This window comes from Lactuca virosa, chromosome 6 (assembly GCF_052849685.1).
Source record: "Lactuca virosa cultivar CGN04683 chromosome 6, Lactuca_virosa_CGN04683_v6, whole genome shotgun sequence".
In the NCBI taxonomy this organism is placed as follows: Eukaryota; Viridiplantae; Streptophyta; class Magnoliopsida; order Asterales; family Asteraceae; genus Lactuca; species Lactuca virosa.
Genome location: NC_136431.1, coordinates 6,904,274 through 6,920,834, shown reverse-complemented (window position 1 = coordinate 6,920,834; position 16,561 = coordinate 6,904,274). Strand labels below are relative to the sequence as shown.

The window sequence follows — 16,561 nt, the reverse complement described above, 5'->3', positions numbered from 1 at the left end:
CCTGCAATGGTTGGACTCAAACAAGAGCTGCAAAATAGAGTTAGACCTAACCTACTAAAATGATTTAGTCCTTGCAATATGTAACTTAAGATATTCGTTTACTAGTTAGTAAAAGATAGCTAGAACTCCTTAAAGCACAAAGCAAGCAACATTCGAGCATTGAGTACACATAATCAAGCATATACTAATTAGGCTATCATACTGACTAATCTGTACTAGCATGCAGTTTATAAAGCTGATACACATATAACAGGCACAAAAGGCATCTTTCCAAGATCCTTAGTCCTAATCTAGCATGTTGTTCTCGTAAAGATGATAATCATATCATAACATAAACTTGTATAGGTAATTTGGGAGTACTTACTTGAGCTCGGCTGATTGCATGCACCACACCCTTTTCTCATTTTCAAAATTCTTTTTGCTTTTTCTAAAACTCTTTTCTTTTCTCAAAAATAAACATGGGTTTTCTTTTGAAAACTTCTATACCAATTCCTTAATTTGAGTTCAGACATACCCGAAAGTGTGCCTGAATCCCTCAAACCAAGGCTCTGATACAAACTTGAAACATCCCAAAAATATGGTCCAAAAATTTCGTTTTTAAATCACTAATAAAACCATAGATATCATCATAATCATATAAAATCATAAACCATGTATCTAAAAATATCGTAATATCTGTCAACATATCAAAATCTCATATCAAATATCAGAGTAAATCTCCCAGGATAGAAAACTGTGGTGTGTGCCATGCGATCATCCCGAGCCCTTCCCTTTGCTAGCTGAAGTACCTGAAACCAAACTGAAAACTGTAAGCACGAAGCTTAGTAAGCTCCCCCAAACTACCACATACCATACACATAACATATAACATGTAACATAAACTTTGGGACACCGCCCAGCTACATCGGGACGAACCCAATAGCGGCTTACCCGACATCGGACTCCTACCCGACATCGGGCTCACCCCGGCATCAAACCACGTCTGGCATCGGGGCTCACCCCAGAATGGGCTTACCCCGACATATACACATCATAACATCTATCATAAACACATAACATAAGTATATAACATACATCGGGCATACCCCGACATCAAACCGAAGCCCGTAACACATAACATATAATATATAAACTAACATGCATCGGGCTTGCCCCGACATTGGGCTTACCCAGGAACACATAACACATAACAAATACACTAACATACATCGGGCTTGCCCCGGAACACAAAACACATAACATGCATGAATCACAAAGACATCAAGCATACATATACTCTTCTCGGGACCGCCCCGGCATCGGACCGAAGTCCGGAACTACTAACAACTAAACGGTCCGACATTGTGGCCTTAGACCCGTTCCTACTGGGGGAAAACTCACCTCTCAAACTGGATGCTGAACTCGTGCGTGAGGAGTCTCTGCTGGCTGCTCCCACGACTCCCCGGCTAACTCTATACAAAAATACTTAGCCAGACAAACTGAGAATCCTTCTAAGGGTAAAATGACCATTTTACCCCTGCTCTGATTTGGACCATAATCAAGGCCCAATTCCATCTAATCTTTCTAAGTACACTAATGGTCCATTAAAGGCCCACTAATGGCCCAATTTTATAAATTGGGCCCAACCTCCCAAATGGGCCTTCCCTAAGCCCAACCATGTCCTTAGTCCAAGATCTAACTTCTGATGGCCCACTAAGGCCCAGTAGCAGATAAGTCCAACAGTTGGCCCAAACCGAGGCCCAAAAGATGAAAAGCCCAAGTCGGATGAGCACGCGGGGCGTACTCCTCTGTACGCAGCGCGTACCTGCTGTGTAGCTTGTACGCTGCGCGTACTAGCTGGTACGCCCAACGTACTGCCCTGTTAAGCCACTTTTCCCATTAAGCACTTAATACTATACTCTAGAGGCTACAATCACAGATTCAAGTCTTCTTCAACGTCTTAATCCATAAAGTTGGTTACTTGGTGGCTTGTAACCCACCAAATGAACCCAACTTGGAAAAATAACAATAAATTTCCATGGAAATGGCTAGATCTCATATTGGTCACAAATGGACCTTAAAGATTGAAACTTTACTGCTTAGGGAACTCATATGTCAGTAAGGGTGGCAACCCTAGACCTAGAAACGAGTTTTAGTCATAACGTTCCATTTTTGGGACTAAAAAGATCCAAAGCATCTCTACTCTAGATCTAAGCATAAATGAAGAATGTTGGCATCTTTATACCTCCTTTGAGTGCCAAAAGATGAGATAATCCCAGATCCTTGAGCTCAAGATACTCAAGTTCTTATTCTCCAATTTCTCTTCTCTTCTTCCAAGCTCTTCTTCACCAAACTAAGCTTCAAAATGCCAAACACACACAAGAATGGAGTAAGAGAGGATATTTAGGGTTTCTGAGGGTGAGGGGCTGGTAAGGAGGCCAGGGTTGAGCTATAATGGGGTATTTATATGTCTTAAACCCTAAAAATTAGGGTTTTGGAATCTGCTCACGTACGATGCGCGTAAGTGCATGCGTCCCCCGCATCCAATGCGCCTCTACGCCCCGCGTACACCAAGGCTACGCCCAACGTACGTCTTATGGGCGGCCCAAATCCTTGGATCACTTGCTTAAGTCCACTCCAATAGTCATTTTTATACATATTTAGCCCAATAATAATTTAAGAAATATTTAATAGTTAATACCTCAAATGACGGTCGTTACAATCCACCTCCACATCACTCACATAATTTTCTTCATCTTCTAAATAATGACTGTCATCCTAACCCCTTTCACCTATTTGTGAACCATTTCCCCCGTTTTCATTACATCCTGCTTTACTTTCAACATCATCAATTGTTGCATAATATGGCTCTTCCCGAAAAGGGGATCAAAATCTTGAACTGTATCCCCTGTACATTACGATATAAGGTGTCTGCATGAAAATATCGGAGATAAAGAGTACATTTAACACACGAAAATAGTTTCATAATATTAACGATTTCAGAATACATATATGCGATTTAAACATATAAATGATTTTATAATACATATAAACGATTTCAAAGGTTAAATATAAATAACTTCAACATATAAACGATTTCAGGGGTTAAATATAAACGAGAAAGATAATACATTGCCATATATTGTGTTTGGATAAAAATCGACATTGTCATCCCTAACTTCCCACATTATAAACACGATGAGCAACACTCACTGTTTATTAATCCTCTTTGAGGATCAAGCGTACAAGTAGCTTTGATCGATTAGGTTTTTTTGTGTGTAACAGAGCAAGGGTTTAGTAGAGAGGCTGGAGCAGCGACGATGGTTTCAATTAGAGACGCACAAAGTTTTTTTTTATATTGTCCCTATGAAAGAACCCAAGCAGAAATACGAAATTACCCCTCTAGGTTTTGCCCTCTAACAGACCATTCTAACGGTTATTAGCTAGAGGGACCAAAACTTGTATAAATATTCACTTTTGGACCATCTATGCATCATCAAAACTTTTTGGATCAAAATGCATGATTTTGCCAACCATAGGGACCATTTTTGTAATTATACATATATATATATATATATATATATATATATATATATATATATATATATTTAATAGCTCAATAGAGAACCATAATTATTGGTTCTTCAAGGAACCAAATCTATTTTTCAATTTCTAGAGCTTATTCTTTATCGAAAAAAAAATCTAAAAATATCTAAATTCATATATTAACATTGTGAATGTGAAAAATATTTTTCGGATTCACCGTGTGAATCCGGATTCACATTGTGAATTTGACGTAAAAAAAATCGAATTTGATATCATTGAAAAAAGGATAAAAAGTTATGAATTTCTGTATTTTTAGTTTTTTTTTTGATAAAAAATAAGTTCTAAAAGTTGAAAAAAAGATTGGTTCCTTAATTCCTTGGTCAATTATGGTTCTCTATTGAACCTCATCATATATATATATATATATATATATATATATATATATATATATATATTAGTCATGTCTTGAATTTTAAAATGTATAAACTATAGAGTTTTTTGTACAAATCAAATATACATAAATAATTTATTAATACTTGCCAAAAGTTGCACAATTAAATTAAACAAATAATTAAGAAATTTAATTTGGAGTAAAATAAAAATTTTAAAATATTAAATTCATTTATATAAATTAATTTATAATTCTTCAACATAATATCTATATTAATTAATTTACATTAATAATACAAACAAACACTATATATATAAGTTATAACGATAAATATTTTACTTAAAATTGGTAATAATTTATTTCATAATAAGTAATAATAGAGTTTAATAATTATTTTCCTGTAAGAATCTATATGTCAAAAAAACTATTTGCCGTTATATATATATATATATATATATATATATATATATATATATATATAATAATAATAATAATATTAATAATAAAAATAGTTTTACTTTTTTTTTGACACGTGTCACCATATTAAATCTCCTAATTAATAAATATTTTATTCTTTTTTTGCCGTGTGTCATCCTATTATGTCTCCTAACTAATGTATGCCACTTATCAACCTATTGATCTCCATTTCAATTTTCAAATTTTAAATTTTCCACTTCAATTATATTAAATTAATAACATTAGAATAAAAATTAAAATAAAATTAATACAAATGATAAAGTGATGTAATTTTATATATTTATTTAAATCAATGATTATAATTTTATATAACTAAAAAAATTTCTTAATTAATAATTTATTTAAAATAAGTAATTAATAATTTTGAGTTTTTAGTATAAAAGTTTAATTGATTTTGTAAGAGTGGTTTAAACTAATAGTTTAAAAGTTTAAACTAATATATATATATATATATATATATATATATATATATATATTTTGTATCTGCATGTACCTCTGTTTCTCTCTCATCTGGGTGAGAGTTTGACAGAAAATGAAGTCTCTTCTTTTCTAAACTTATAGTTCTACCGAAACTCTACTTCCATGGTGGTCTTCTTGAAATGACCCTTTTGCCATTCATCCTCTCTGTATCCATATATATTTATAATACTATAATAATGGTGTAATAACACCCAAGGCCTCCTTTTTTTACTTGAATTTGTCTTTCAATCCTTTCTCTCTCTAAGTTTTGTGGCATCTCCTCCGCAATCTTGCATCATCTCTGTATGTATATCTACAAGATTGTTTTGTTTATGTATGCGTGACTGTTGTCCTGCGTATTGATTGATTTATGAAGTGATTAGTTTTGTGATTTGCGATTTTGTGTTTGTTGATGTATAGATGGCGATTTGATCAGGTTTTGACGGGGTTTTTTTGTGCCACGGGAGTTCACCGGATTAACGGAATGCGAGTGAAGGAAATGTATCCGCTCTGTTGCATATCGCTGGAGAGTTCAGCGATCGGAGACAACTCACCGGAGCCGATGCCGACGTTGTCGAGGTCTTGTTCTGTTGCCGACATGAGATCCGATCCCAATGCCATTGGATGGCCTTCTTCTGGATCTGATTCCGGCTCCGGAAGTAGCAGCTTCGCCGGCGTCCTCTACAAATGGACTAACTACGGTAAAGGATGGAGATCCAGGTGGTTTCTTTTACGGAACGGCGTCCTCTCTTACTCGAAGATCCTCCGGCCAGAAAGCCTCATCGCCGCTGATGACGTTAGATTCATCGGCGATGTATCTTCCGGAAGACTCAAACGTCTTAATAGTTCTGGCACCAGACGCAATAAGCATCAGAAAACCGTCGGAATCGTTCATCTCAAGGTAATCAATCCATCAACTGACTGATAAACACAAATTAAACAAATAAGGGTTATCAATTTTTTCTCAGAGAGAAAAAAAAATACTGTTAAACCTCTTGTTCTAGGAAAATGTTCCCAATCTTCAGGTGAAAAACTTCTTCCCTCAAACTGCAATAAATTGAACCAGAAAACGTACTCCGATTTTTCTCGATTTCCGAGCTCACCTCCATTGATCACAACTTAAACCTACATTACATTTACATTCACACATAAGTTTGAATTTTGATTACTCATGAAATCAGAATGATTTATCAAAATGGGTATATGAAACAAAATAAAAAGGACTAAAGGACTGGATCTTGGGGTCACGTCAAGAGGGCCACACAAAGTGGCTATCCAATCCAATGGGTTTACCCTCTGTATAGCAGGCCTACCCCTTTATCTATTAGTGTGACACTAGCACCCCATTTTGTGCTTATTTGATCAAAATCTGGATGTGTTTTTGCTTTGTCCTTCTATTTCATACCCTCATTTCATCTGGATCTTGTCTTGTGGTGAGCTTTTTGCCTGTCTCTTTCATTTGACTATTCTTACTATGACTACACGTTCATATAAACTCTTCACTATTCCGCTTTTTTCACTAAGTTATTTTCAATTTCGTCCAAGTTCATCGACTGGAATTTTGTTCTAGATCACATCTTTTTCCCCAAATAAGTTTTTTATTTGGTTAATTAAAGGTGGAGTTGACTACACAAAGGATCCGTTTCACTGTTTGCACATTTTTCTGTCGTGTTCTTTTACTTGATCTGACGATCTTAATTCAAATCCATGTCGAACACTCTTTCCCAATAAATTATTGTCTTCTCCACCAATTTTCTCATCGTTCTGTCGTATTCTGTTTTAGGGTAAAAACTAAAAACTGCATCTTAATGATCTCGATTCTGTTATTCTGTTATTTTGCTTTCTTTTCGGATTTTATAAACCAATCACAATGTGGTAATTTTCGTATATATATTTTTTACAGATCTCATCATTTCGAGAGAGCAGATCAGATAGTAGACGCTTTTACATATTCACTGCTACAAAAACACTTCATTTGAGGACTAGTTTGAAGGAAGAAAGAGTTGCTTGGATTGAAGCTTTAGCATCTGCTAGAAATCTGTTTTCTTTAAGAAGATTAAATGACAAATTATCCATTGTACAAACTGATATATCATTATCAACTGAAAAGTTAAAGCAACGTTTACTTGAAGAAGGTACAAGTGAAGTACTTGTTAAAGACTGTGAGCAGATTATGCTCACAGAATTTTCAGAAATTCAAGGCCAAGTTAGAGTTCTTTGTGAAGAACGTTCCAGTTTGCTCGACACCTTGAGGCAACTAGAGGTAAATTTTCTTCCTTTTTTTTTTTTGGGTTAAAAATGTTGAATTTATTTGTAATTTGAAATCTTGATTTACATTAATATCACTATGTGAATCTATCAGGCTGCTAATTTAGAAACCGAACCCTCTGGAGTTCCTGAAGGCGAATATCAATTAACACAACACGAGTTATCAGATATTCAACGTGGAAAATACAGTGGTAAGTTTTTTTTTCTAATTCAGTCAGTTTTAGTTTTTACCATATTGTCATTTTTACCCTTGATAATATTCAGAATGGAGTACAACTGAATCATCGGATGATGTTGAAAAACAAGAGCTTGAGGAAGCTTCAGAGGAAGAAGAAAGTTACTTTTTTGACACAAAAGATCATTTTTCTGGACAAATTATAGAAAACCAATCTGAATTCATGGATGAAAGAAACACCAAACAATTGAAATTTGAAAGAAGAAAGAAGCTTCCAGATCCAATTGAGAAAGAAAAAGGTGTAAGTTTATGGTCAATGATTAAAGACAATGTTGGAAAAGATCTGACACGTGTATGTCTACCTGTTTATTTCAATGAGCCTATTTCATCTCTCCAAAAGTGTTTTGAAGATCTTGAATACTCTTACCTTCTCGATCGTGCATATGAGTATGGAAAAGAGGTATAATTTATTTGTTTAAAAAAAAATGAAAAACGTGGTGGAAAATAGAAAATTAATCTGTTGTGTTTTTGTCCTAGGGCAATAGTCTTCAAAGACTCTTGAATGTTGCAGCATTTGCAGTTTCTGGTTATGCTTCTTCTGAAGGAAGACATTGTAAACCTTTTAATCCTTTATTAGGGGAAACTTATGAAGCTGATTACCCTGAAAAAGGCGTTCGATTCTTTTCTGAAAAGGTTTGTTGTATTTCCTACTTGAATCTTGTTTATACATTCCGTATGTTTCAATTAAAAAACTAAATGAAATTAAATCGACATATAAAGAAAAAAGTTTTTTTTTTTTTTTTTTTTGTTTGTAAATTACTAAATTACCCTGACATGACAGGTGAGCCATCATCCTACCCTGATAGCCTGTCACTGTGAGGGTAGAGGATGGAAATTTTGGGGGGACAGCAACATAAGAACAAAATTTTGGGGGAGATCAATTCAGCTTGACCCTGTTGGACTTTTGACCCTTGAGTTTGATGATGGTGAAGTTTTCCATTGGAGTAAGGTATGTAAAAAAGACGATTTTGCCCTTGTGGTCAAAAATCAAAAAGTTTCATAAATGGTCCCTGTGGTATGTAAAAGATGATTAAAAGTTTTCAAACCACAGGGACAGGGACCATCCTTGATATTAAAAATTAGTAGGGACCATTTATGAAAATTTGAACCCTTTTTAAATACAGTAATTGTTTGTTTTTATGTAATACAGGTGACAACAAGTATTTATAATCTTATTTTGGGAAAAGTATATTGTGATCATCATGGACTTATGCATATAGTTGGTAATAGAGAATTATCTTGCAAGCTTAGATTTAAAGAACAGTCTCTTCTTGATAGGAATCCTCACCAGGTAATTAAATTAAATAAATCTATTCTATTCTATTCTCACATTTTATTTATAAAAAAAAAAAAATTTAACATTTATATGTTTTGAATAGGTTCATGGGGTTATTGAAGATTCAAGTGGTAAAAAACACGCTACGATATTTGGAAAATGGGACAATAGTATTTATTACACAATTGGAGAGGGAACAAGTAAAACAAAAGATATAATGGGAGATGAAAATCTTTTGTGGAAAAGGACTATGCCACCTGTCAATCTTACTCGTTATAATTTAACTTCATTCGCTATCACATTGAACGAGTTAACACCAGGACTCAAGGTAAAAAAAAAAAATATGATACATTCATTCAACTATTAATTGTGTATGTATTTTTTTTTTATATCTGATTTTGGGTATTTTGTTTTTAAAGGAGAAACTTCCACCAACGGATTCAAGACTTAGACCAGATCAAAGGCATTTGGAGAATGGCGAATATGACATGGCAAATTCTGAGAAATTACGATTGGAGACAAGGCAAAGAATGGTATGCTTCATATTCGATGGGTATTTTGGACTTTTTGAGTTGTATAACGAATATTATTAAAAAGTGTATTTGGTGATTTTGTAGTCGAGAAAATTACAAGAAAACGGATGGAAGCCTAGGTGGTTTGAAAAAGATGGGGAAGATGGGACCTACAAATACGTAGGCGGCTATTGGGAAAAAAGAGAAGAACAATATTGGGAAGATTGCCCTAATATATTTGGTGAATTTACTCAAGACACATTGTTTGTTAATAATAACTCCTAAATTCGTTTAAGGTAACAATTTTCAATTTATTTATTAAAGTATTTTATTATTGAAAATTTGTTTACGTTATTTTGATTTTGGTATGCAGAGGAAGCGGGACCCACACGGCGTAGTGTTTGTAATTTGTTGTTGTTATATAGTGAAAGCTGACTTGTTAGTGAATTAATTTAGATGATGATGATGAGTTTTACTACTACTATTGTTGTATTGTTTTGGATGATAGAAATAAATGAAAGAAAAAAAAAGAGAGTGAAATATGGTGAAAAGGAATTGTTTAGGTGGTAGGTGTTAGAGAAGAATGTATTTTTAGGGAAATAGTTTTATCTTTTTTATGATTTAAGTTTTGTTGATGCAATGATATATAATATCTTTGGTGAAATAATTGTATCTAAATGTTTTGTTTTATTTTTAATATATTTATGGTGCTAAGTTGTTTGACTTTTTTCGTTTATTTAACGTAATAAGTTGGTGATGATTTAAATAGATTTAGATATTTGGTTCGAGGCCCATTAGGAGTACTTAGGTTGGCCCAATTAGTCAAAACGAAGGGACAATGCCCGATTGGGTCCTAGAGGGTAGAAGATTTATGACCAATATGGCTTCAGCCCAAATTAGAAAAGCCCGATTGGGTCCTCTCTATAGTCTATCCTCAACAATTATTATTGTTTTCATATTTCGTGTTTTGGAATATCATATTGGATCAATCCTATATGTTGGATTGCACATGGATCATCCGAAAACCCGCTTACCGGATTTTTACACTAATTTTTCAGCCCAATGGAAATAAAAAGCAGAAATTGGTTGTTTATAAGCGGTTTGAAGCCCCAAAATCATAATTTCCCCCTTTAGACTGCAAGAGAGAACTTATGACCTCGCGGATGGAGAGGGATTCGAACCTCCGGTATTCCTATCAATACTTCGGTTTTCAAGACCGACTCTTTCAACCGCTCAGACATCCATCCCCTTCGCGCTTCGCCCGCCCTATACCTTTAGACTTGGAGGGTGTTTGAGATTGTTTTTAAATGATTTTTTTGGCTTTTGGCTTTTTTCAAAAAGTCAAAAAATTCAAAAAGTTGTTTGGCAAATAAAAAAGTCATTTTGAAAATAACTTTTTGTCAAGAACAAAATGATAGAGTTTTTAAAAGTCAAGAAATCTTATCTTTTTGTGACTTTTGGTATATATATGTTTTGATTTAATTGATTTCAACACACCGTTAACAATGCTCTCTATTCTTGACTTTTTTTTTTTTTTTTTTTTTTTTTGCAATACTCTAGATTGCAAACTTCTTCTCTCACAATGGTATCCTTATAGACTTCCACTTTCGTTAATACTATTGGAAGATGATATGGTCAAAGCTCTTAAATGCAATCTAAACCCATCGGTTTGTTGTGAGTTTGATTTGTTGCGGGATAATCACCAGATAAAAGGGACTAAAAAGATGTGTTGTTTTTTATGAACCTACTGGAAACACGACATTGAGAAAGAATTTTGTGATAGCTTCTTTCAATTCAAAACAAACACGTATAAGTGAGAGTGACATGTTGGTTGTGTATGATAATGACACTCTGCAATTAACATTTATGAAGCTTGTGATCCAATGTCACCCTTATGTGAGATTCCATGATGTTGACTCGACCCTCTATTTGATTAATGATACAACACCTCCAAGCTACCATATTATTCTTTACATGGACCAAAGAATGCCATTCAGGGAATTATGATTTATGGTGAATGGGTGACTCAACCTAGTAGGTTGAAACTCGAATTCTAGTCTTATTTTGCTGATAATTTTGGCTTCGAAAACCTTTTGGCCTACTCACGATTTGTTTTTATCCAAAAGACTTACCTCTAAATAAATAAAGCATCGTCCGTTTCGATATTACTTTGCGGCGTATCGATATTGCCTTCTTTCACCACTTTGCAAGCACCATTTTTATGATCCTTAAATATTCGTGTTTACGACAACATTATAAAACATCTCACATTTCTTGTAACAAGTATTTTCTTCTCCATTTTTCATAATGCAATAGTCGAAATTACACCAAAGTTCCAAGTTTCAAGAAGTTGGTTTAATTTCCACTATGTCGTCATTTGTATAAATTTTGGAGCCGGTTACACCGATACTACCAACGGAAAAGGAAACAAAAGCTTGTGAGGGTGCCGTATTGAGTTTTGAATTCAAAGAAAGTAGTCGAGAATGCGAATAACATTGAGAACAGAGAAGCTTTTTTTATAATGTGTTGAAACCAATACAATTAATACCTATTTATACTAACATTAGAGGTCCAATAAAGTAATTTTGGGGATGAAAATAGTTGGAAACGACTCTATTAGCGTCATGTGACTGGTTTTTTCAAGAAATTGAGCTCAACGGTAATAACCGGAAAAAACTGCTGTACTGTTAAAAAAATCATTTTTTAAATCGATTAATAATCTGATTTTAGGAAAAAACCGGTTCAGTTTGTGCACCTCTATCACCTTGTCTCGTTTGGAAAAGAGAATTATTTTTCATAATAGGCATATTGATGGTATCATGACCATAGTTGATAGGGTAATTGATTGTTAGCATAATAACACTCTCTTGGTGAGAGACCTTCTATTGTTGCTAAGATGGTTGATGGCAGAGATGCACAAAATTAGTCTTGGAGTGGAACAATATTTTTTTTTGGTTATATCTCGATTTAGATGATGCCGCTTTCATGGTCTTTGTGTTCTTTTCGATTCAATTTTGTTTTTTTTTGGTTTCGATTTCACTTCTTTTTTTGTTCCAATTCATAAAGAATCGTATCATATATAAGTTGTGGACCTATGTAGGAGTTGTTTGATTTCATAAATGAAGAGTTATGTTGGTGTTATGTGATTTCATAATTAGACGAATTAGGTTGGATTAGTATGATTTATAAATGGGAGTGTGCGTATTTGGACCATTTTACTTCTCTAAATATTCTATATAAATAGGTGATGGTTAGGTTAGTGTTATTGCACATTAAAAAATGTTAGAAATTTGGGGTATTTCAATTGCTTGGATACACTGAAAGTTGTGACTGCACTATCAAATTGAAGTATAACGAATGTACTCTCGAAATCTTAATTGGATAAAATTCAGTGATGCTACAGAACAAAACATAGAATGTGAATGTGATGATTTTTATATGTACCAAATTAATGAACAAAAACGGGTATAACACCCTTGTCTGAAAACTGCCAGAAACTGTCAGCAAGCTTGAATTGACTGTAGGCAAACTTCAGATGATTTATGGGAAAATAAAGTTGATTGAAGTTTGTGTTTTCGATGTCACAGCTCTTCTTGATTGGAGTTTGTGTTTTCGAAGTTTGTTTAATCGTAAAATGTGAGATTGAATGTTTCTTCAACTTTTTGTGTTCTCTTCTTCAACACCCTATATGCGACAAAGTTGTGTGAATATCCCAAGAGAATTCCCTCATCAACTTTCGTTTGACATTTGGAAAGATTATCTTTGAGATTCATTATGAAACATCTGCAACCAAAAATATGGAAAAATTTCACATTAGGTTTCATTTTGTTAATGATTTCATTTGGTGTGATGTTGAAACAACGATGACTTAATGAACGATCTTGCATAAAGCAAGCTGCCGAAACTGCTTTTTGCCTAAAAATATTGAGACAAATTCGCATATGTGAGCATCGTCCTAGCTGCTTCGCACAATGAACGATTCCTCCTCTCGACAACACCATTTTAATGTGGTGTGTAAGGAGATGAAAAGTTATGAGAAATTTCCAAATTTGTCAAAAACAAATTTAGAATTCGATTCTTAAACTCGGATCCATTATTGCGCCTTCTTTATCTTGCAAAGTTTCTTCTTCAAACTTAGTTCAATGTTTTTGATAAAATTGATCATCACTTGATCTTTTTCCGAATTCTGTCTAAAAAAGAAAACCCAAGTAAATCGTGAAAAATCATCAACAATAACAAGTATGTACTTCTTCATATTGAGAGACTCAACAGTCGAAGGACCACACAAGTCAATGTGAAGAAGTTCCAACGGTTCAATGATCTTTGAGTCAATTATGATTGGATGACCTTGACAATGTTGTTTACCCTGTTCACAAGCTGCACATAATGAATCTTTGTCAAATTTAAAAACAGACAAACCATGAACAAGATCATTTAAAACAGGTTTATTTAAATTCTTAAAGTTAGAGATGAGAAACTCTTCGATGCCAAATCCATCTAAGGTCAGATTAAGCTTTCGATAGTAAGCAATCTGAGGGAATGCCCACTGTAGGTTTTATGTCCAAAGCGAACATATCACCCTTCCTCTTTAACTTCAACAAAACTTCCTTTGTTTCTTTGTTCGAAATTACACTCCCTTCCTCATCGAAAAACACTTGGTTCCCAGTTCCTACTACGAGGTGAGATACACTTATTAGGTTGTGCTTTAACCCTTCGACATAAGCAACTCTTTTCATGGTGAACTTTCCATTTGTAACTTTCCCATATCCTTTCCCCTTGCACTTTTGGTTGTTCCCAAACTTTACTACTCCAACATTCTCTAACTTACGAAAATCTCACAAATTCTTCTTTCTTCTAGTCATGTGATGCGAGCACCTACTATCGATATATCGGTTTTCGTCATATTGCTCATCACATAGAACATGCAATCAATTAGAGAGATTTAGGTCCCCAAGACCTTTTGGGTTCTTGGACATTAGCTTGGAATGTAGTATGCAACGAAGAACTAAAGATCCAGTTACAAACTTTGGTCTTAATTTTGTCGATTAAGTCAACTTCATCAACTTTAGGCATTGATATGTAATCATTCGATGGTGAAGGTTCAACTTTGATTTTCTCTTTTTTCAACCTTTTGTTGAGAAACATCAACTTTCATTGTTTTAACTTCTTGCCATTTTGACACTGATTCTTGAAAAGTGGTAATTACGTTCAATGATTTGTTCAAGTAATCTTCATAAGCATCTTGAACTTGTTCTTGAGAATACTTTTTCGACTGAAATTTTCTTCATTTTCCCTCCAACCAATGATTAAGATTTTTAGTGTCATTTTTTCCTTTGAGAAATGATACATTCGACTTTTGCTTCAAAGCAGGATTTGGAAATTTTAGACCATCAGGTTTGAATGATACATTTTTCTTTGCTACATTTTTCATTTTCGTAAAATTCATTGGAGATGATGGCTTTGTGGTCGTTGTTGAAATCGATTTCAATATCGATGTTGATAACCAAAATTAGAATCTTTTTGAAAAACTTTTCGATTTTGAGAAAAATTCCTTTGTCCATTATTCTGAAAATGATTTTGTGAATTCATTTTGTTATGTTGAAAACCTTTCGTCTCTTCAACATTTTTCTAAACAGGATTCGAAACTTTAACATTTTTTTTTCTCATTCGCTTTTTGAACAACTTTTGTATTTTGAGAAAAACTACCTTTATTAACAACATTCTTTTTGGCGTTTTTCAAATCATCCTGAGAAGACTCTTTTGAAGTATGAATTTTTGAAGTTTGAGAAAACTTCTTTTCAGGATTTTGAGAATTTTTGTATTTCAAAAACTTTGCCTTTTAAATATCTTTTTGTTTATTCCAATAAGACTTCTTCCGTGCTTTATTTTTGGAAATTTCATTTTTCAAATTAGATTTCTCAACTTCTTTATCATGATTTTGAAATTTTCCATTTTCATTTTTGTAAGGTACTTCTTGTGAAACTGATTTTTCCTTCTTTTTGAAATCATGAGCCTACATCTTTTGATTACTGGAATCATTAGGTAAAGGGTGCTCACAATTTTCTTCAATTTTGCTTTCGACATTTGGCTTACCTGTTTTCACAACCCAAAATTTATTTGATTTCTTTTCATTTTGTTTGAAAAAGATTTTTGACTCTTTTGACGTTGAAAAACATGCGATCTTTTGTTTAACTTATTTTACTCCATATTCTGATTTGAGTAAAAACCTTCATTAGTCACATTTTCATTGTCTTCTTTCAACAATTTATTTATTTTTGGATCAAAATTATACGCATTTCCTTTTGTTACAAAAAATTGGTTAGGAAGACCTTTAATGTAAGTTGGATAAAGAACTGTATTCGTTTCCAAATAATGTTTTCCTTTTTTCTTTCAAAATTTTTGTGAATTCCTTTGTATCATCATATACTTGGCCACTTGGGCTTCAACAACTCGAGGAATTTCCTTTTCACAAGAATCAACGTCACTATCACTTTCGTTGTCTGCTATGAACTCGACAATATCTGTCTACTTTGGAGAATTACATGTTTTGGTCATTGAAGGAGACTATTTGTTTAACTTCGTTGTTGGATCAACATTATCTTTGTCTTTAGCTAACGAAGTGGCATTAATGACAGACAATTTTGAGCAATCAACACATTCCTCTTCCTCGATTTCACTGATACTGTCAGAGTCATCTTCGATATCAGCAAAATTTTGTTGAGTACTTTGAGTCGAATTCTCAGTCTTGTCCAAAATTTTGATTTGTTTGTTTTTTGGTTAAAGTCTCATTTACAATATTAACAAGTTCATCAGCATTCAAACAATCATTTTTGTTAACAACACCATAAACATACGAATCATTTGGACTGGTTGCATAGTTAGCTATTTTACTTTCGTAGTCAAAGGTAGTTTCGTCAACTAGTTCTCTTTTGAAAGTAATAAAGGGAAGCAACTTCCTATGTTGTTCAACACTTATATCAGACGGATGATAGAGATCTGTCAATTTATCATACAATCTTTTGGCAGTATTGCAACATAAGTTTCGTTGTTTAACTAACATATGGTTATCCATTCTAATTCCATCCATATACCACATGATATTAGTAATATTAAGTTCTAAACTCTCTATCTTACTGTTCTTCTCTTCCAACCTATTTCATGCTTCGTATATAGAGGCCTTAGATTTTTCAGCTTCACTACTCATCGAAATCAACATGTCATTAAGATAAGAGCAAGTTTCAACAAAATCACATAAAATAGCATGATAAGAATTTAAAGGAATATTAAGAGAGATAAGAAGATCACGCACCTTAGCTGTCATTGAAGATTTTGGTGTTGTCGAAACAAAGCACTTCCCAGTTGTCTCCACATCTTCTTCACCACTCTCCTCACCTTCCACATTCTCTACCAATCCATCA

General features: G+C 33.6%; 1 protein-coding gene and 1 long non-coding RNA gene across 4 annotated transcripts; one reads left to right on the top strand and one right to left on the bottom strand.

Moving 5' to 3' along the window:
- Positions 1-2,230: 2,230 nt before the first annotated feature.
- On the bottom strand, positions 2,231-4,936 carry LOC145119394 (uncharacterized). The gene is made up of 3 exons (XR_013713836.1): positions 4,887-4,936; positions 2,681-2,887; positions 2,231-2,337 (listed from the first exon to the last, which is right to left on the bottom strand). It is a non-coding gene; the product is annotated as an uncharacterized LOC145119394 (long non-coding RNA).
- ORP2A (OSBP(oxysterol binding protein)-related protein 2A) lies at positions 4,889-9,866 on the top strand. Of its 3 annotated transcripts, none has more exons than XM_079055047.1 (12): positions 4,889-5,155; positions 5,289-5,753; positions 6,756-7,115; positions 7,215-7,311; positions 7,385-7,755; positions 7,833-7,988; positions 8,137-8,304; positions 8,506-8,646; positions 8,735-8,959; positions 9,051-9,164; positions 9,249-9,439; positions 9,517-9,866. In XM_079055047.1, exons 2-11 carry the CDS (start codon positions 5,337-5,339, stop codon positions 9,426-9,428), a joined length of 2,229 nt encoding a protein of 742 aa, XP_078911173.1. In that variant the 5' UTR covers positions 4,889-5,155; positions 5,289-5,336; the 3' UTR covers positions 9,429-9,439; positions 9,517-9,866. The 3 variants fall into 3 exon arrangements, with proteins under 3 accessions (XP_078911173.1, XP_078911172.1, XP_078911174.1); XM_079055046.1 differs by having other exon boundaries at positions 4,890-5,155; positions 5,273-5,753; XM_079055048.1 differs by lacking the exons at positions 4,889-5,155; positions 5,289-5,753 and adding an exon at positions 6,186-6,285.
- The last annotated feature ends 6,695 nt before the right edge of the window (positions 9,867-16,561 follow it).

Coding starts and splice junctions, on each gene's coding strand:
- ORP2A (XM_079055047.1), top strand. CDS start 5,337: ATGCGAGTGAAGGAAATGTATCCGCTCTGTTGCATATCGCTGGAGAGT. Junction 7,312..7,384: donor TCAACGTGGAAAATACAGTG/GTAAGTTTTTTT, acceptor GATAATATTCAG/AATGGAGTACAACTGAATCA. Junction 7,756..7,832: donor CATATGAGTATGGAAAAGAG/GTATAATTTATT, acceptor TTTTTGTCCTAG/GGCAATAGTCTTCAAAGACT.